This window comes from Alexandromys fortis, unplaced genomic scaffold (genome assembly GCF_014885135.2).
Source record: "Alexandromys fortis isolate MF-2015 unplaced genomic scaffold, M_Fortis_MF-2015_v1.1 scaffold_15, whole genome shotgun sequence".
Classification (NCBI taxonomy): Eukaryota; Metazoa; Chordata; class Mammalia; order Rodentia; family Cricetidae; genus Alexandromys; species Alexandromys fortis.
This window is the reverse complement of record NW_026067911.1, coordinates 18774123-18790418: the sequence shown is the minus strand read 5'-3', so window position 1 is coordinate 18790418 and position 16296 is coordinate 18774123. Positions and strand designations below refer to the sequence as shown.

Below are 16296 nucleotides of genomic sequence, written 5' to 3'. Positions count from 1 at the left end.
CATCCCTTGGAGCTGGAGTTACAAGCAGTTGTAAGCTGCCTGATGTAGGCGCTGGGAATTGAACTCAGGTCCTCTGCAAGAATAGTACATGTTCTTAACCACTGAGCCATCTCTCTAGCCCGGTTTTATTTTCTAATTGATTTTTTTTATTATTTTATTTTATATGTGTTTGTGCTTTGCCTACATGTGTGTCTGTGTACCACATGCCTGGTGCTCATAGAGGCCAGAAGAGGGCATCAGAGTCTCTGAAAGTGTAGTTCCAGATAACTGTAACCACCATGTGGGTTTGTGGAAATTTCATAATAAAATACATTCAGAGACTAGACAGATGTCTCGGTGGTTACGAGCACACGCTTTTTTTGGGGGGGGGAGGGGGAGTTCTTTTGGAGACAAGGCTACTCTGTGGCTTTGGTGCCTGTCCTGGAACTAGCTCTTGTAGATCAGGCTGGCCTCGAACTCACAGAGATCAGTCTGCCTCTGCCTCCTGAATGCTGGAATCAAAGGCATGCACCACTGCTGCCCAGCTTAAGAGTACATGCTCTTGCAGAGGACTCACATAGGGTGAGTCACAAATATCTGTGACCCTAGCTCCTGGGACTCTGATGCCTTCTCTGGAGTGGTTTTTATTATCTCTAGCCTTTTTTCAAAAAGTTATTTGCTTATATTTTATGTGATTGAGTGGTGTGTGGTGTGTGTCTGTGTGTGCATGCAATGACCTCAGAAGCCAGAAGAAGCACTTGGATACACCGAGACTGGAGTTACAGGCGGTTGTGAGCTGCCATGTGGGTGTTATGACTGAACCTGCTATGATCTTAACTGATGAACATCTCTCTAACCCCAGTCATTGGTCTTCAAACAGTACTGTGTCTCAACTACTAACAAAACACCTATGAGTACCCGGTACTACAATACTCTGCAAAGTACTTCAAGGACATGGGAAGGTGTGTGGGTTATACGCCAGCGCTGCTCACTCTGTTGAGGAATCTGCCCAGCTGTATACTTCGGTATTGTGGATGAAAAAAACTGTGCTTTGTTCAAAAAAGGGGGGGTTATTCAGAAATTAATTAATATGAGTGACTATGGCCCTGAAACATAAATCCAGGTTTCCCTGATTGGCGGGTTCTATCATCAGTCAGGTTGCCTGAGCTTTTATTAGTCACAGAATAAATGGAAATTGTAAGTCAGTGTGCTTAGCAAATACATCTATCAGGAAGGACATTGGGTAGACTAGTGAGAGCCTAGCAGGAAAACCTCTTCTGTCTTATTCTTAGCTTTGAGGGAGGTGGAAGCTAATGTCTGCTGAGTTGATATATTCCAAAGGTTGCCTAATAGTCAAAGGGATATTAAGTCAGAGATAAAGGCTGGTGGTAATTAGAAATTAAGGGGGCTAAAGACACCCCAAGATAATTTTAGATTTCTGTCCGCAACATCCCTGCACTCTGCAATCATGAAGTGCTAGCCAGTCAGCCTGTCTGAAGAATTTTCAACACAGGCTTGGCTTTCCTGGGGAACTTCACCACAGAGTGCCCACCAGATACCCTGCAGTGACCCACAGATGTCCAGGCGGTGACTGTTTCCTTACATGTTTGCTAACTCCTTGTGTTGTTCAAGACGCTGTGCCAAGATGACAGAGACTAAGAATCCGCTCTGTCTAACCTTTCATGTTTCCTGGACCCCTAGTAAGTGTTGGGCAAGCTCCCAAGGTGCTGAAAACACTGCGGTGAAGAGAGATCCCTTTCTAGGAGAATCTGAACAAAGAGCTCCACAGACCCGAGCACTTTACTGCAAATGATAAGGGCAGGCTTCCCATTGACAGCTTTCTGAAGGTCGGGAAACTTGGCCTTGACCTTAAGGAAGCCTTTGAACCCCTTCCTCCTTACAGAAAAGACTTCAGTGGCGTTGCTCACACTGGCAGCTGGTAAATTAGTGGGCATTGTCATGTGTCCCTTGGGCTGTGACAGTCTCTCTTTTGTGAAGACAATTGCACCGTTGGGGATAGCGCTGCCTTAGCAGGCCAGTAGTCCCTGAAGGCAGCCCTCGAAAAGAAGTAAAATGGTCTGTAGCTTTTTATGAAAATGCTTTTTAAGAAGTGAGATCACAGGCCTGTTACAGACCTCTTACAGGGCTGAAATAGATCTCAGCTTCTGTCTCCCTGAGGGCGAGGGTGTTTCACAAATATTTGGTTTCACTGTCCCCGGAGATGTGTTACAAAGTGAAGCTATTGGGTCAGAATGCCAGCAAGGGGCTCGTTGTGGGTTTCCTGTCATTTTTGTGAATAATCATCCTCATCTTGAAGGGGAATTGTTCAGGATTGTTCACTGCCAGGAAGAATTCAAAAGCAAGAAAACACAAAAAGCCAGAGAGTTCCCACAGCCGTAGTGTGGTAAGATGACCCTGGAGAGGAGCGCTAACATGGAAAGAAATGCCAGGGTTTGCTCCGTACCTGTGGGTATGAGCTCCATGAGTTCTATCTTGGCTGGGGAGGGGGCTATCTAGACTGCCCACCGTGGTCACAAAGATGCGATGCCCTTTTCCAGGGACCACTGTGCCCTTGACAGATGGAACCTGAGCCCTTGCTGAACGTGAACTCACACGTTTGCCTGTTCTTTTCAAGACTGGTAGGCTTGCCAGGTTGTGTGGCCTGGATCTGGTTCAACAGGCAGCCATTAGCAGAAAGCCCTTGATTAATTCTCTCGGGACAGGAAATTGCCACTTTGATCAAAACATTTTTTTCTCCCTTGGCTTTTCTAGAAAAGACACTAGAAAACTCCTGTGTCATAATTACGGGAGACCTAGGAATTGAGCTGTAGATCAAAAACATTTTCCTTTTTCTTTTTAATGAAGGAAAGGACAGCCACACAGCACCACCCAGGTTCCGGGACACTAGACTTAGAGGCCAGAAGCAAGCGGCACAGAGAAAAAGCTTCAATAGCCGTCACAACTAACCCTTGACCTCCCCTGGTTTCCCTCCTGAATTTTTGTAATTATAATAAATCCTATTTCATATGTACAGGTGTTTTGTCTCCACCTACATCTGGCCACCACTGTATACCCGGGGACTGCAGAGGCCGGAAGAGGGTGTCAGATCTCCTGGAACTGGAGTTCCTGGTGGTTGAGCACCACCGTGGTGGTGTTGGGAACTGTTCTTAACTGACTAGCCATCTCTCCAGTCCCCTCTCCCCTGGTATTCTTCATCATAGTGAAAGCACCTAGCAATGCCAGCCTCTTCCTCTCCCCGTCCACTCGAGATCCTTATTTGTTTTATGTCCCTATGGTTTAGCCTTCTACCAGTTTTCTTTATTTGAGCAGCTCACACAACAGCCAAGCTAGCTTCAAGTGGCTCCTAGATGCTTGTACTTGCTGCCTGTGGTCCGTCCATCCACCTTCCATGCCCCTAAAGGCATCATCACTTAAATGATTAAATTAAATCTCATCAGCCTCTCATCCTTCTTAAAACTGACCACACCTTTGGACCAGATAGCTCCCAGGACAAGATTTCAGTCACAGGGGCCTGCAGGGCCTGGCCATTGCCGCCTATTTCTTTGTTCATCTTGTCTCTTTTCCTACATGCCAAATGGTGCTGTCTCTTAAGCAGGCAAGGCCACGGACTCAACCACACCGCTGCTTCTGCCCATCATCTTCCCACCCCACCACGCCCCTCCACCTTCTCCTGACTAACTCACGTTAGTGTCCCCAAATCCGGGTTCTCTAGCAGCACGCCACAGGCATCCTGCTTTTCCTATGAAAAAAAAAAAAGCCACGGTATTGGCACGTACACACAGCCTGACAAAGTGGATTTGAGGTTTGTGGATCTTTCCAATCCTATCATTTTCTTTGCACTATCTCCCAACTCCATAGCCTGCAGGGCTCGGCCGGGACCATCCCTCAGGTCGTAAACTGGGGCTGCTGTCTTCAGTTTAGGAGGTTTTACTGCTTTACTATTTTATGTTGTTATTCTCTGTAGATTCATTTATTAATAAAGTAGTTATAAATCAGAGACTTTAAATGAGCAAAGTCTTAGCTTTAGAGGCAGTTGGACTTGAGCATATATTGTCTGCCATGAGATGTAAGAGCTATAGTCCCTACATTTTTTATCATATTGGTATATGGCTTCTGCAGGTGACCAAATTATGAAACAAGAATGGTTTTCCAGCTCCCTCTTGAGAGACTTTTCTTCCCATTTACCTTCTACTCAGGAATACAGAAAGTCAACAGTGAGTGGGTTGCGTGAGTGTAAATAAAATTAAAAAAAAAAAGAAATGGATTTAACTAGAATACACACACACACACACACACACACACACACACAAACTCCAATCCCCACGAGGGCAAAAGAGTGTGATAGCCTAATAATTCAGGTGATCTGACATCACATGGTCCAATTGGATTGTCCTTGTGTTATAAAGCAGAAATTCAAGACCCAAAGAAGTGACTCCTTTGGGATGAGGCTTTGCACAGTGACCCAGGAGGTCCCGGGCTTAGAACTTGGAGGGGGAAGCTCTTCTCATGGCTACACTGACTAGAAAAACCACCAGCAGAGCTGACAGCCAGCCACCCTGACTAGAGTTCACTAGGATTCTGACAGAAGAAAAGTGCATTCCTTTTGAGCCCGGAACAGAATTGGAGTGGCGGCGGGCTGTTTATTCTGGACCGCCGCTGGCTGCCAGCAGACGTGTTCCAAGTGTCGCTTCTTAATCAGTCTGTGGTCAACATTATTTATTTTCCCGGTGTCAGCCACACACTCTTATCCCTGGGACCTCACACGGATTGTGTTTAACACTTTATTCGTCACGGTCTTTCTTCCTCCAGCTGCTGAGATTCCCAAACAGATCAGCCACATGCCGGAGCTTTATTGATTTGAAGTCTTGTAAATTTATCATTAGTTAGCAGGCAAAAAAGTGTTTGTGTATGACTTCTGCTCGGTGATTTCTGACGTAGGTACCGTCGCTTTAAGCGCCATCTCGCCTCTGTCTCCATCGCTCTCCTTTAGTTTTTGAGTGAGAATTGCATTTCCACAATTTAATACAAACACACACATAACATACTCTTGTTTTTTTTTCTTTTCCTTCACGCAGTCATTTCTACTTATGTATCTTTAAAAAGAATACTCTAAAAATATGAACATCTAAGTATGTTTATTGCTTCATTGCTTTAAACATCTTCAAAGAAATTGCTACGTAGTGGAAAATAATCCACATTTTACTATATTAGTCTCTCATGTTCGAATCCTGCTTGTTCTATGCTCTATGTAGCAAATTATTTAACCCCTCCAAGGCCCAACTTGATTTTGTCAACAGTAGATATAAATAATTACCTTGTAAGACCGTTAGCTCTGGTAAAGCCCTGGAGACAACTTAGCATAGGGACTAGAGATTTTGACGTGACCTGAAGAGGCGGGCGCCCAAATGCAGCTGGCGCATCACCTTGACTGCACTGTTGCCATGGCAGGAACTGCTATTAACTGCTGTGTTTTTTCCCACACAAGAGGAACTAACAGCCAGACCTATTCCTTTACATCAGGTAGTCGGAAATCTTAACTTATGATCCCAACTCTTTTTCTCTCCCTTCCTTCCTTCTTTATTTCTTTCTCCCTCCCTTCCTTCTTTTCTTCCTTTCTTCCTTAGACAGAATCTTACATTGCCCTTACTGGCCTAGAACATGCTATGTAGATCAGACTCACCCTAAGCTTACCATAGATCTGCCTGCTTCTGTCTTTTCACCGCTAGATTAAGGCCTGTGGCATCATGCCTGGCTAAAAGATTGTTACCTTAATTTTTAATACATGTGTATGTGTTGCGCTTTGATATACACATATGTACTACATGCCTGAAAAAGTAGAAAAAATATATTGGGTCCCTGAAGTTGTAAGCCACATTGAAGTTATAGGCTGTTGTGAGCTGCCCAGTGTGTGTGCTAGAAAATGGACCCTGGTCCTCTGCCAGGAAGTAATCTTAACCTCTGAGCCATCTCTCTCAACCTTGTTCCTTTATTCGTTTATTTGGAACTAGGGTCTTTCTATATAGCCCTTGCTGTCCTGGAACTTGCCATGTAGACCAGGTTGGCCTCAAACTTGCAGAAATACACCTACCTCTGCCCCCCAATACTGGGATTACATGCCATCATATCCAGCAAAGGGAAACTGTACACACAGGCTTTGACATAGGCGCTGAGAGCTGAACTCTCAACGTTTTGGTGGTGAGCCTTAGCCTTCAACAGCTGGGCTGTCTCTCCAGCCCTCCTTTGAGTTTGGATTAAACACATTATGTCAGTGCAGTCTGGAAGGGGAAAGATACACGGGTTTAGAAAGAAGCTAACTTTACCCACATCAAAAACTTGGTTGATTTCCACCTGTGATTGGCTTTTGATGTTTGCCTCTCTGTAACCTTTGCCTTGTAAAAATAGCTGTAATGTTGACTGAAGGCTTTTTAACTGGTCTCCCCAAATAATTACGCTCATGACTGTAAACCGTGTCCCATTAGCTCCTCAGAACCCCTAGCGATGCTCCCTCTGTACTCGTAACCATCCGGAATAACCATTTGCTTTCATAGGCCCTCCAAGGCACCCACAGGTGTGAGCAGAACGTGGTAAGAGGCAGCTAGTCTTACTGCAGCAATTTTAAAGAAATACATCAAGCAAGAGTCTTGGAAAAGCTAGCAAAGGAAAGTGGAGTCTGGGGAAGTCAGTGGGGCTTGGCTCAGTGACGAAGCGAAGGCCTCCACCATCAAAATGCTGCCCAGCTAACATCCTTACTAACCCGCTCCACTGATAGGCACTTGCTTTTGACTAGGTCTCCAGCTCTTAGGCTAGCCCCGCCCTCACAGGGCTCTACCATTCCTTTTTCTGCAATCCAGGTTTCAGATCCTGTCCTTTCAAGGTTGCAAACTTCTATTTGCACCTCTACCTCTTCCTACTCAGTCAACACCCACACCCTCCCCTCCCTGTCCCTGAGACAAGTTGGTCCATTGGCTGCTGTTCCACCCGGCTCAGTCTGCAGGGCAGCTCCCTGAGTCAGTATCGAGCAACTGGCCACCCTCTCAGAACCTCCACCCTGTAGGGTCTGTCACCTGGTTCAGTGCCGTGTTCCTGTATCCTGACCCTGAATCTTATGCATGCGATTCACCTGAGACCCTTCAGAATGTTCAGTGTCCTGGCTGGTTTTGATTGAGATGGGAAGCCAGGAGCGAGCGCTGCCGTTGCAGATCTGTGAGCAGCTTTTTGAAATGTTGCTGTAATAAAAAGTGTTTGGTAAATCCTAAATTTCACCCCATTGGTTTGAATTTGCCACCAGCAAGTTTCCCATCCCTTCCTTTGTTTGTAGATTATAAAATACTATGGGATAAGAAGTTAATTAATTTACTAATTAAGTGTTGGACTGGAAGGATGGCTCAGCCTGCAAAAATGCTTGTCATGTAAGCCTGATAATCTGAGTTTGATGTGGATTCAACAGTGGAAGGAGACTTCTAAAGGTGTCCTTGGGTTACTAAATGCATGCCATGGTAAATACACACACCACACCATACATACACATTATACACACACACACACACACACACACGCAAACACACCATACACACACACACCACACCACATACACCACACACACCACAGCACAGACACACATACAACACAATACATACATAACACACACACATGCCACCCCATACATATACAATATACACACACAACACAACACACACATGCATATCCCACACACACTCAAACACATAGAGTCCATTTATAAAGTCTTAATCGTACAAATGCGTAGTGAAATTTTTTCATGATTGTGATACTAAAATTTCCTTTAAAATGTGTGTTGACCTTCAGACAGATCGGGTCCGTTTTGGGGTGAAACTGTGTTGGCAATAGACTGGTAACATTATCTTTCTGGAGAAGGCTCACCACTTCTAATGCTTATCTAAAACCTTTGGAAGATTCCATTACTATCAGCATCCTAAGTATGTACTGATTTGTCTCGATTCTTTCTGAGGAAGCTATTGTTGTTGAGAATGAAATGTCAAAATGTGCCTTTCAGATGAGGAAGACCTTTAAACTTCCTTTGAAATATACATTTGAACTTAAGTTTTTCAATAAAAATTTTGAAAACTGTTCTCAAATATTAGACAGGAGCTCATTTTTAGGATATAGATTTATGTATTTAAAGTATTTCTGGAAAGAAAAGTGGGACCCAGCCAAAATAATTTAGGATTGTATTTATACTTCCAGATCAAGAAGGGCTTACAAAGTCATTCTCTGGCACAAACAACCACACACTGCCTCTGGGGTGCACACTGCCACTGCCTGGCGCTGAGTGCACTTGGCTTCCAGCACGAGGCACACACATTAATTCAGTTGCTATGGGCAATAAATGATCTTTACATTGTTGCTAATTCGCTCCACAGATACTTGTTGTTCACCCACTGACAGATATGGATAGAGCTAAGTGCCCAGAAAGTATACATGAATAAAGGAAGCTTAGCTCTGCCCCTACAGCCTGAGACAAGAGGGAAGGCAAAATGGTCCCCAAAGCAGCATCTTCCTAAGGGAAGACTGAAAGAGACAGCCAGAGTCTGCAGCAGAACATACACGATATCCCAGATGCTGTTACCGAGCAGACAGTGACCAACACGGGGTATAAAGGGCAGAGAGAGACCCTAAGTTTCAATGCCTTGTCGTCCATAGTGAGGAGTTTGGGGACATCCTAAGGATAGTGGGGTGCACTAGAAGCTTTCCAGCAAGACGGTAAGTGTGGTGTTACTGCCTTTGGGGCTGACTGTTTCTGTCAAGAGTCTCTTTAAATGCTCCTTGGGAGAATTCAAGCACCGGGTGATGTGGCTGCATCTAGTGATGAACTGGGGAGAAATCAGGAGGAAGGAGTTGCGGTTTGAGAGTGGACTGTCCCTCACAGACTTGTGTGTTTGAACACTCAGTCCCTATCTGTTGGCATTTTTTTTGAAAGGTATAAAGCCTTTAGTAAGTGGAGGCTCATTGGAGAAATTGTGTCTCTGGAGTGGGCCTTGAGGGTTGCTAGACTGACCCCACTTCCTGTCCATGCTCTGCAAATGAACGCGGAGGCAGCATGTCTAGCTACCGCATGTTCCTGCCATGATGTATCCCCTCAAAATACAAACCAAATTAAATCCATCTTTCCTAAAGTTGCTCTGTGAGTATTTTATCACAGCAAAGCAAAAAGAAAAGGATACAGGAGTGGAACCAACCCTCTCCACCCTGAGGGGGAAAAAATGATCTTGACATGCCTGTGGGAAGTGGTTTGTGAGTACTCAGGAAGCCTTAAAGGTCTGTGCTGGTCAGTTTTTGTCAAATTTACACAAACCTAGGCAGCTCTTGGAAGAGGACATCTCAGTAGAGGAACTGCCTCCATCAAGCTGACCCACAGCTTTGTCTGTGGGACCTTCCCATGATTGCGAATGATGTGGGAGGCTGTCACCCACCTCTCTGGACAGATAAGTCTGGGAAATACTAGAAAGGTAGCTGCCAGGGAAGCAAACCAGAAAGTAGTCTTCCTCTATGTATGGTTCCTGCCTCTTCTCCTGCATGAATCCTTGCCCTGTCTTACCTCAAAGTTCAGCTACAGTCCAGACCTGTCAATCAAATAAACCCTTTGCCTCCCCATGTCACTTTTGGTCATGGTGCTTATTTGTTACAGCAATGGAAAGCAAACCAGGGCAGCACTGAAACCTCCAAAGAGATTACTAGGTTAGAGTCGATCCCCATGTGTTATTTTCAACACCAAATCCAAAGACAACGTTGACGCTTTGCCCAAAGATAGGGCACAGACTTGCATCCCATTCAGTTTTAAGCAAACACAGTTAGTTAAATCTGCAGAGTTTGCTTGCCTGATGGTTCTTGGGCACACTGGAGTCAGTAAGATTAGGCTCTGGATAGCAATTACAGCCGGCACCTCTTCCTTTTATCTCAGGAGACACAAAGAAACCGTAAACACCAATCCAGACACCAAATAAATAAATAAATAATAAAAAGTTCACTTCCTCCCCTCTGGGAAGAGAGCTTGAATTATTCTGCAGGTGTGTGAGCTGTGTGGTCTTGCCAAGCCTTTCCCTTCACTTCCCCGTGAGCAGAGGTGAAGTGAAAGTGTTCGCAGCCTGGCAGGTCTGACTCCTGCTTTTTGAGCCCGAGGAAGTCTCCTAGCACGAGCGCCTTTCCCACCTCTGCTCTTGAACCTAAAAAGAGCACCCCAAAGAATGAAGAGAGATCCTGGCTTCCTTTGGGAATTTCACACATTGTCTGCAGCAGCCTCTGAAAACCTCCCTTTGCAGGGAGGTTTGCCCGTTCTTTAGATTCGACTTATCTGCCCTGTGCGGAGAGACTAAACATGTTCTCTGAACTCTTGTCTGAGAGGGATGAAGGGCCGAGGAGTGTTTTCAGTGAGTGGAGGCTGCAGGGAGCAGGGCTTTATTTTATCATCCTTCTTCCCATTGATAGTAGCAGCTGCTGACTGTTCCACATGAAGTCTGTGAGCGAGCGTGACTGCGGTTCAAGGTGCGGTACAGCAGTACATACTTAAGTGCCAAATTCAGGAACTGAATGGGTGTTTTCTGCTTGGCTCTAGACTGTAATGTGAATATGTCTATGGCAGGTTTACTGAGGTCTCCAGTTAGTATTGATTTTTAAAACCCAAGTGCTAGCGAGAGAGACAGAGAGAGAGTGAAGCTTACCAAAGAGGTGCAGTGTCTTAATGTTCTAATGCTGTGAAGAGACACCATGACCACAGCAACTCTTATAAAGGAAAGCATTTAATTGGGGCTGACTTAGATTTTCAGAGGTTTAGATCATTGTCATCATGACTGGAAGCATGGCAGTGTGCTGGCAGACAGGGAGAAGTAGCTGAGAGTTCTAGATCCAGATCTGCAGGCAGCAGGAAGAGAGAGACACTGGGCCTGGCTTGAACTTCTGACACCTCAAAGCTGGCCAACAGTGACACGTTTCTTCCAGCAAGGTCACACTTCCTAATCTTTCTCAGGAAGTGCCACTCCCTGATGAGCAAGCATTCAATATAGAACCTATGGGGACCATTTTTATTCAAACCACTACACTCGGCAAAATTGTCCTTATAAAAACTATTTGCTAGCACAGACAAATCAGCTGTCCTGGGTTTTGCGTAGGTTCTTCGTCTTCTAGTGAGCTTCAGCCATTCATTCCTTCCCTCCTTTTGGTCCTGTGGTATCCTTTTAAATGTCCCAAGCACGGGGCTAGAGAGATGCTCAGTGGTTAAGAGCACTGGTTGCTTTTCCAGAAGACTTGGGTTCAGTTTCCAGCACCCACATGGCAGCTCACAACCATCTGTTACTCCAATTCTCAGGAACCCAATACCCTCCTCTGGCCTCCTCCATGCACCAGGCACACAAGTGTTTTACAGACTGACATACATGCAGGCGAAACACTCATACGTATAAAACTTTTTAGAAGTTCCAGGACCATTTTAGTATGTTCTGCATAAGATTTTGACTTAGTAGTTACCTTTATAAGTCCATTCAAATTTTAGAATTTATAAGAAAAAATGAGAAATTTAAATATAATATAGTTTTCATTATCTATACTGAGAGGACACAAAGATGCCAAAACTACTCTATTTCTTTTGATTTGTTAAACAAACAACTTGCTAGACATAGTGTGGGGTTATTTCTTTTAATTGCTATTGTTTTCGTGCTGTAGAAACGATTGTGTTAAAATCTCCTCAGGTTTTAACTATAGTCGTTACAGCTGACTATTCAACCGATCCTCCTGTCGCCTTCAGCATATGGAAATCAAACAGCTAACCTAAATCTGCTGACCAAGGAATGCTTCATTTTAGAGAATTCATGTGTTACCTTTCCAAATTCCTATTAGCTTCTTATTAAAATGGGAGAATTTACCATTAAGGTCACATCTCTATTCCCCCTTCTCCTTGTGGCTAAAGGCACCAATGTTCCATGTCATTGGCATATGCTGATACTGTCCACATCTTATTACAGCTTCGTCGTTTTGCCTGCCTCTCTCTCTCTCTCTCTCTTTCTCTTCTCTCTCCTTGGTTTCATCTGTGAACAGCATGTTAAGCTATAAGGTGAAAGATTTGCTCTATGGTTAGCAGGATGTGTGTGAGTGAACATGCAAACACAGTTTCTTCCACCCACCCTCGTTTCCTCCCCCATACACACACCACCCCCAGCATGTTGCTCCCTTGGTGTTTTGTGACGACGCTCATGGGGATTTTATTCAGTTCCATTTCGAATATTCATCTGGGAGGATGGGAGGTACCGCTTTTGCTCAGAAACCTAATTCACATTCACGTGGTACCAGAAATGTAGAGAGACTTAGAAAGGTCGCTTGTTGGAGGCACGTGACCAAGCCTCCATGATAATCATAAAAGCCTCTTGAGGAGAAGCTGCTGTGCCTAGTTCAGCTGTCTGCTTAGAATAATCATTTCTGGCTTCTCTCCCTTCACCTTTGCCCTTCCTCAGATCTGAGAAATGTAAGGAATGTATTCGTTTGTCACTCAGGTCTGCTCGCCTAGGGTTATAAGATAACAACTCTATCTGTACAGACACCCAAATGTCCAAGTTGAAAGGAGAGCAGGGAGGTGAACCATGCCATAGGCAGATTTATCACCTCCAAACCAAAACAGGCAAACATTTCCAAGATTGATTTCAATGTTATCTAAGAGGCCAGTGGAGCTAGAAGCTTTGAAATATGCCTACCAGTTGGAGGAAGAAAAGAAGCAAGCATTTGTAGTATACCTTCTGAAAAAGATAATTAATTTGCAAATAGGGGAGTGAGGAAAGACTGCCTTGGGCTTTTTCTGTGGTTTTGTTTTATCCTGCGTGCAGGGTTTTGTACATGTTAGACAAGTGCTCTCTCCCTTAGCTCACCCCACCACCACATTCATCCCCAACGGCACCCTGTGGGCTCCCTTCCCCTTGAGCTTTTGGGGAGTTCAGTCTTATTCTAAGAACTACAACAACATCCCTTTAAGGATGCCAAGAAGCCCTGGAGTGAGCCGTGTGTTCTTAGACAAACTCCTTTGGAATCTTGTAAAACTAAAGACAAATAAATAGATCACTTTTCGTGTGCTCACTTGGTTATTTTACTTTGTTAATAACTGCTTATATGATAAACTCTCAATGGGGAACTATTTGCAGTTTCCTGGACGGCTATCCATAATTCAAGATCATTTTTAAAAGTTTTCCCGTAATTCATCTCAGTTTCCCCTTGTCATCTACTGTCCTTCCGACCCCTGGCAGCTATATCAAGAGTCACAGGTTAATCATAAAGGGAATAGATAGGAGAATTAATAGGAGACAGCTACATCCATTCCAGTGCATCACCAACACAAAAGAAAACGGTGCTCTGGAGGCAGGAACTACAAAGAGCATCCTTCACATTCGTGGGGATAGATGCTAACCTCTTAGTATGAGATTATTTTAGTGAAACCTCAGTTTGTATAGAGGATACCAAAAGTCCTACAAATAACCGGCAACCAGTTCTGGGTCTCTCTCAAGTCTTAGGGACTAATCCTTGTTTTATACTGTAGAGTCTAATCCTGCTAATTAAAAGTAGACTCAACTATCGCGAGTTAACAGAAGACAGCTTAAGGCAAATGCCATCTCTCTGTCCCACAGTGGGTTAGTGAGTGCTGAGGCAAAACTTAGAAGAAAGAAAAGAAAACAAAGAGCCAGGCAGTGGTGGAGCATAGCTTTAATCCCAGCACTCGGGAAGCAGAGGCAGAGGCAGGCTGACCTCAGTGAGTTCGAGGCCAGCCTGGTCTACAGAGTGTTATGTGCTGTGCTTCATTTGATTGTATTTTTTCAACTAAGCTTCCAAGGATGCCTAGAAGCCAGTTATAACCTACATATGAGTTCATGGATGTAACTCAGTGGCACAGCACTTTCCTGGCACGCATGAGGCTCTGGGTTCAATCCCCAGCCCCTTGAAAACACAACAATACAGGCATTGCATACATGAAAAGCAAGCCAAGTCATGCACCTTGAGATGAGATCTGTTAACTCACTCAAAGGAAACATGGCGGTGCCAATACAAAGAAGCAGACTCCGGGATGGTTGATGTAAAGAGAGAGAAATAACAGCAGTGTTTTCTGTATCCTTGTCAACAGAACCCATCTTCTACTTTGGTGATGTCCAGTACTCCGTGGATGAGAGTTCCGGCTACGTGGAGGTGCAGGTATGGAGGACGGGTACTGACCTCTCCAGGCCTTCGAGTGTCACCGTGAGGTCCCGGAAAACGGAGCCCCCCTCAGCAGATGGTGAGCAGTCTGTTAAATTAGTCTTTTGTGTCGTTCAACAGCGTCCAGCTACCCACCGCTTCAACTGACGGAAACATTCCTCATGGCTTACTTTTCCTGAAATTATTACTATGGAGTGTGTAAATTTAGACTTTACCATTGTAAAGAAAGAGATTTAGGCACCATGAACCAGAGTCCAGGTTATGAGATTCAATGGCTAAATTGCAATGTCCAGATTTGCATGACTTGGTTCTCTACCCAGTGAACCTAAAACACTTAGCTGTTCTGACATTACCAGGGGAGCAGTCATACCCACCACCCTCACAGAATCTAAAAAACGTTTCAGCCTCTCCCCAGTGTGCCTCTTCACTTGGCGCCCTCCTCATTTTAACAAATGTCCATGTAAACACTTCAGATTCAGCAGGCTTCCCTCTACACAGCACTATGTAAACTGTCCTAGGTGACACAGTGCTGCTTCTTCTACCAGGCTCTAAAAGACTGATGACAAACTTTAGGGCAAACATGGGGCTGAAATTTTTCTTTTCCTTTTTTCAGCTAGCTGAATATGATTTCTCTCATATACACCCGTCCCTCCTGTGTGACTAGTGTGTGACATGAGCAAATCAAGCCAATGGAGATAAGGTGTAGACCTCAAATCTAAGCAAATCAGCTTATATTCACGATGTCAACAACCACGCAGATACCAATCTTTTCCGTCTTGTTAATTGAATGTGTTTCTCTGTAGTATTTTGTATATATGTTGTAGTATAAAACATTAACTATAAGTTTGTCAATATAATTAATTTTTTTTTATTTAGTCCCCGTGTAAATATCCTTTCCTTATGGTTCTAGCTGGAACAGATTACGTGGGAATCAGTCGCAGCTTAGATTTCACGCCTGGAGTTAACATGCAGACTGTTCGTGTTCTCATTCTGGATGACCTGGGAAAACCCATGCTGGAGGGAGTTGAAAAGTTTGAATTGGTACTTCGCATGCCGATGAATGCGGCCCTTGGCGAGCCCAGCAAGGCCACGGTGTCCATAAATGACTCCGCCTCAGACTGTGAGTGACTTTCAATTTTACAGTGCCGAGACTGAATGTGTATAAATGACAGGTAGGGTGTTAAGCTTAGTTTGCATTTGCTAAGGCTGACGATGCAAAGGGCCACAGAAGAGATGGCTTGAGCAACCGCAGCCTCTGCACTGATAGTGAGGAGCCTAAATGAGAGTCAGCAGCCTTGGTTCCAGCTGAGGCTGCAAGGGAAAGATGCCACAGGCCTCTCTCACTGACTTGTTAGCGGCCATCTCATCCCCCTGCCTCTCCATCATCTTCCCTCTTCAGACATCCGTATGACCAGTTCTCTGACATGAGAACACCTGGCATATCCGGCTGACATCAGTCCTAATGACCTTAAACTTGATTATCTGCCTATTACCAAGGTACTTGGGCTATGATTTCAATACTTACTTTTTTTTTCTTTCTTTTTTCTTTTTTTTTTGGTTTTTCGAGACAGGGTTTCTCTGTGGCTTTGGAGCCTGTCCTGGAACTAGCTCTGTAGACCAGGCTGGTCTCGAACTCACAGAGATCCGCCTGCCTCTGCCTCCCGAGTGCTGGGATTAAAGGTGTGCGCCACCATTGCCCGGCTATATACTGCAATATATAAGATGTTGGCGTGGGAGACACCATTCACCCCATACAAACTCCCCAAGTCTTTTCCTGCTCATTTTGATAGATTTAGACAGCCTTTAAAGACAATTGTTAGTCTTTTTATATTTAAGAAGCAGTGTGGTATTGTCATTAGTGTCTTGAATGATTCAAACATGACCTCACTACCTGCATGGAGCTGGGTGGCCATGGTCTTTTTCTACTTAACCCTAAGCCATTTCTGTCACTGAGCCACACCTCAGATTTCTGTAATCCCATGTCAAATACACTCTTGTTATGTGTCACTCCTCCTAAGGAGACCAAAGTAAGGATGCCACAAGAGTCCAGCTGGTCGGACCTATAAGTTCTGTTGGGGTCACTGACAAGGAAGAGAAATG

At 44.6% G+C, this 16296-nt stretch overlaps 1 protein-coding gene across 1 annotated transcript in view; it reads left to right on the top strand.

The window, feature by feature from the left end:
* Positions 1-16296, top strand: part of Frem2 (FRAS1 related extracellular matrix 2) — a 128526-nt gene that overhangs the window by 77203 nt on the left and 35027 nt on the right. Inside the window, exons 7-8 of the mRNA XM_050138428.1 lie at positions 14126-14275; positions 15107-15316. Of these exons, the coding sequence (XP_049994385.1) occupies positions 14126-14275; positions 15107-15316 (360 nt within the window). The remainder of the gene's footprint in view (positions 1-14125; positions 14276-15106; positions 15317-16296) is intronic.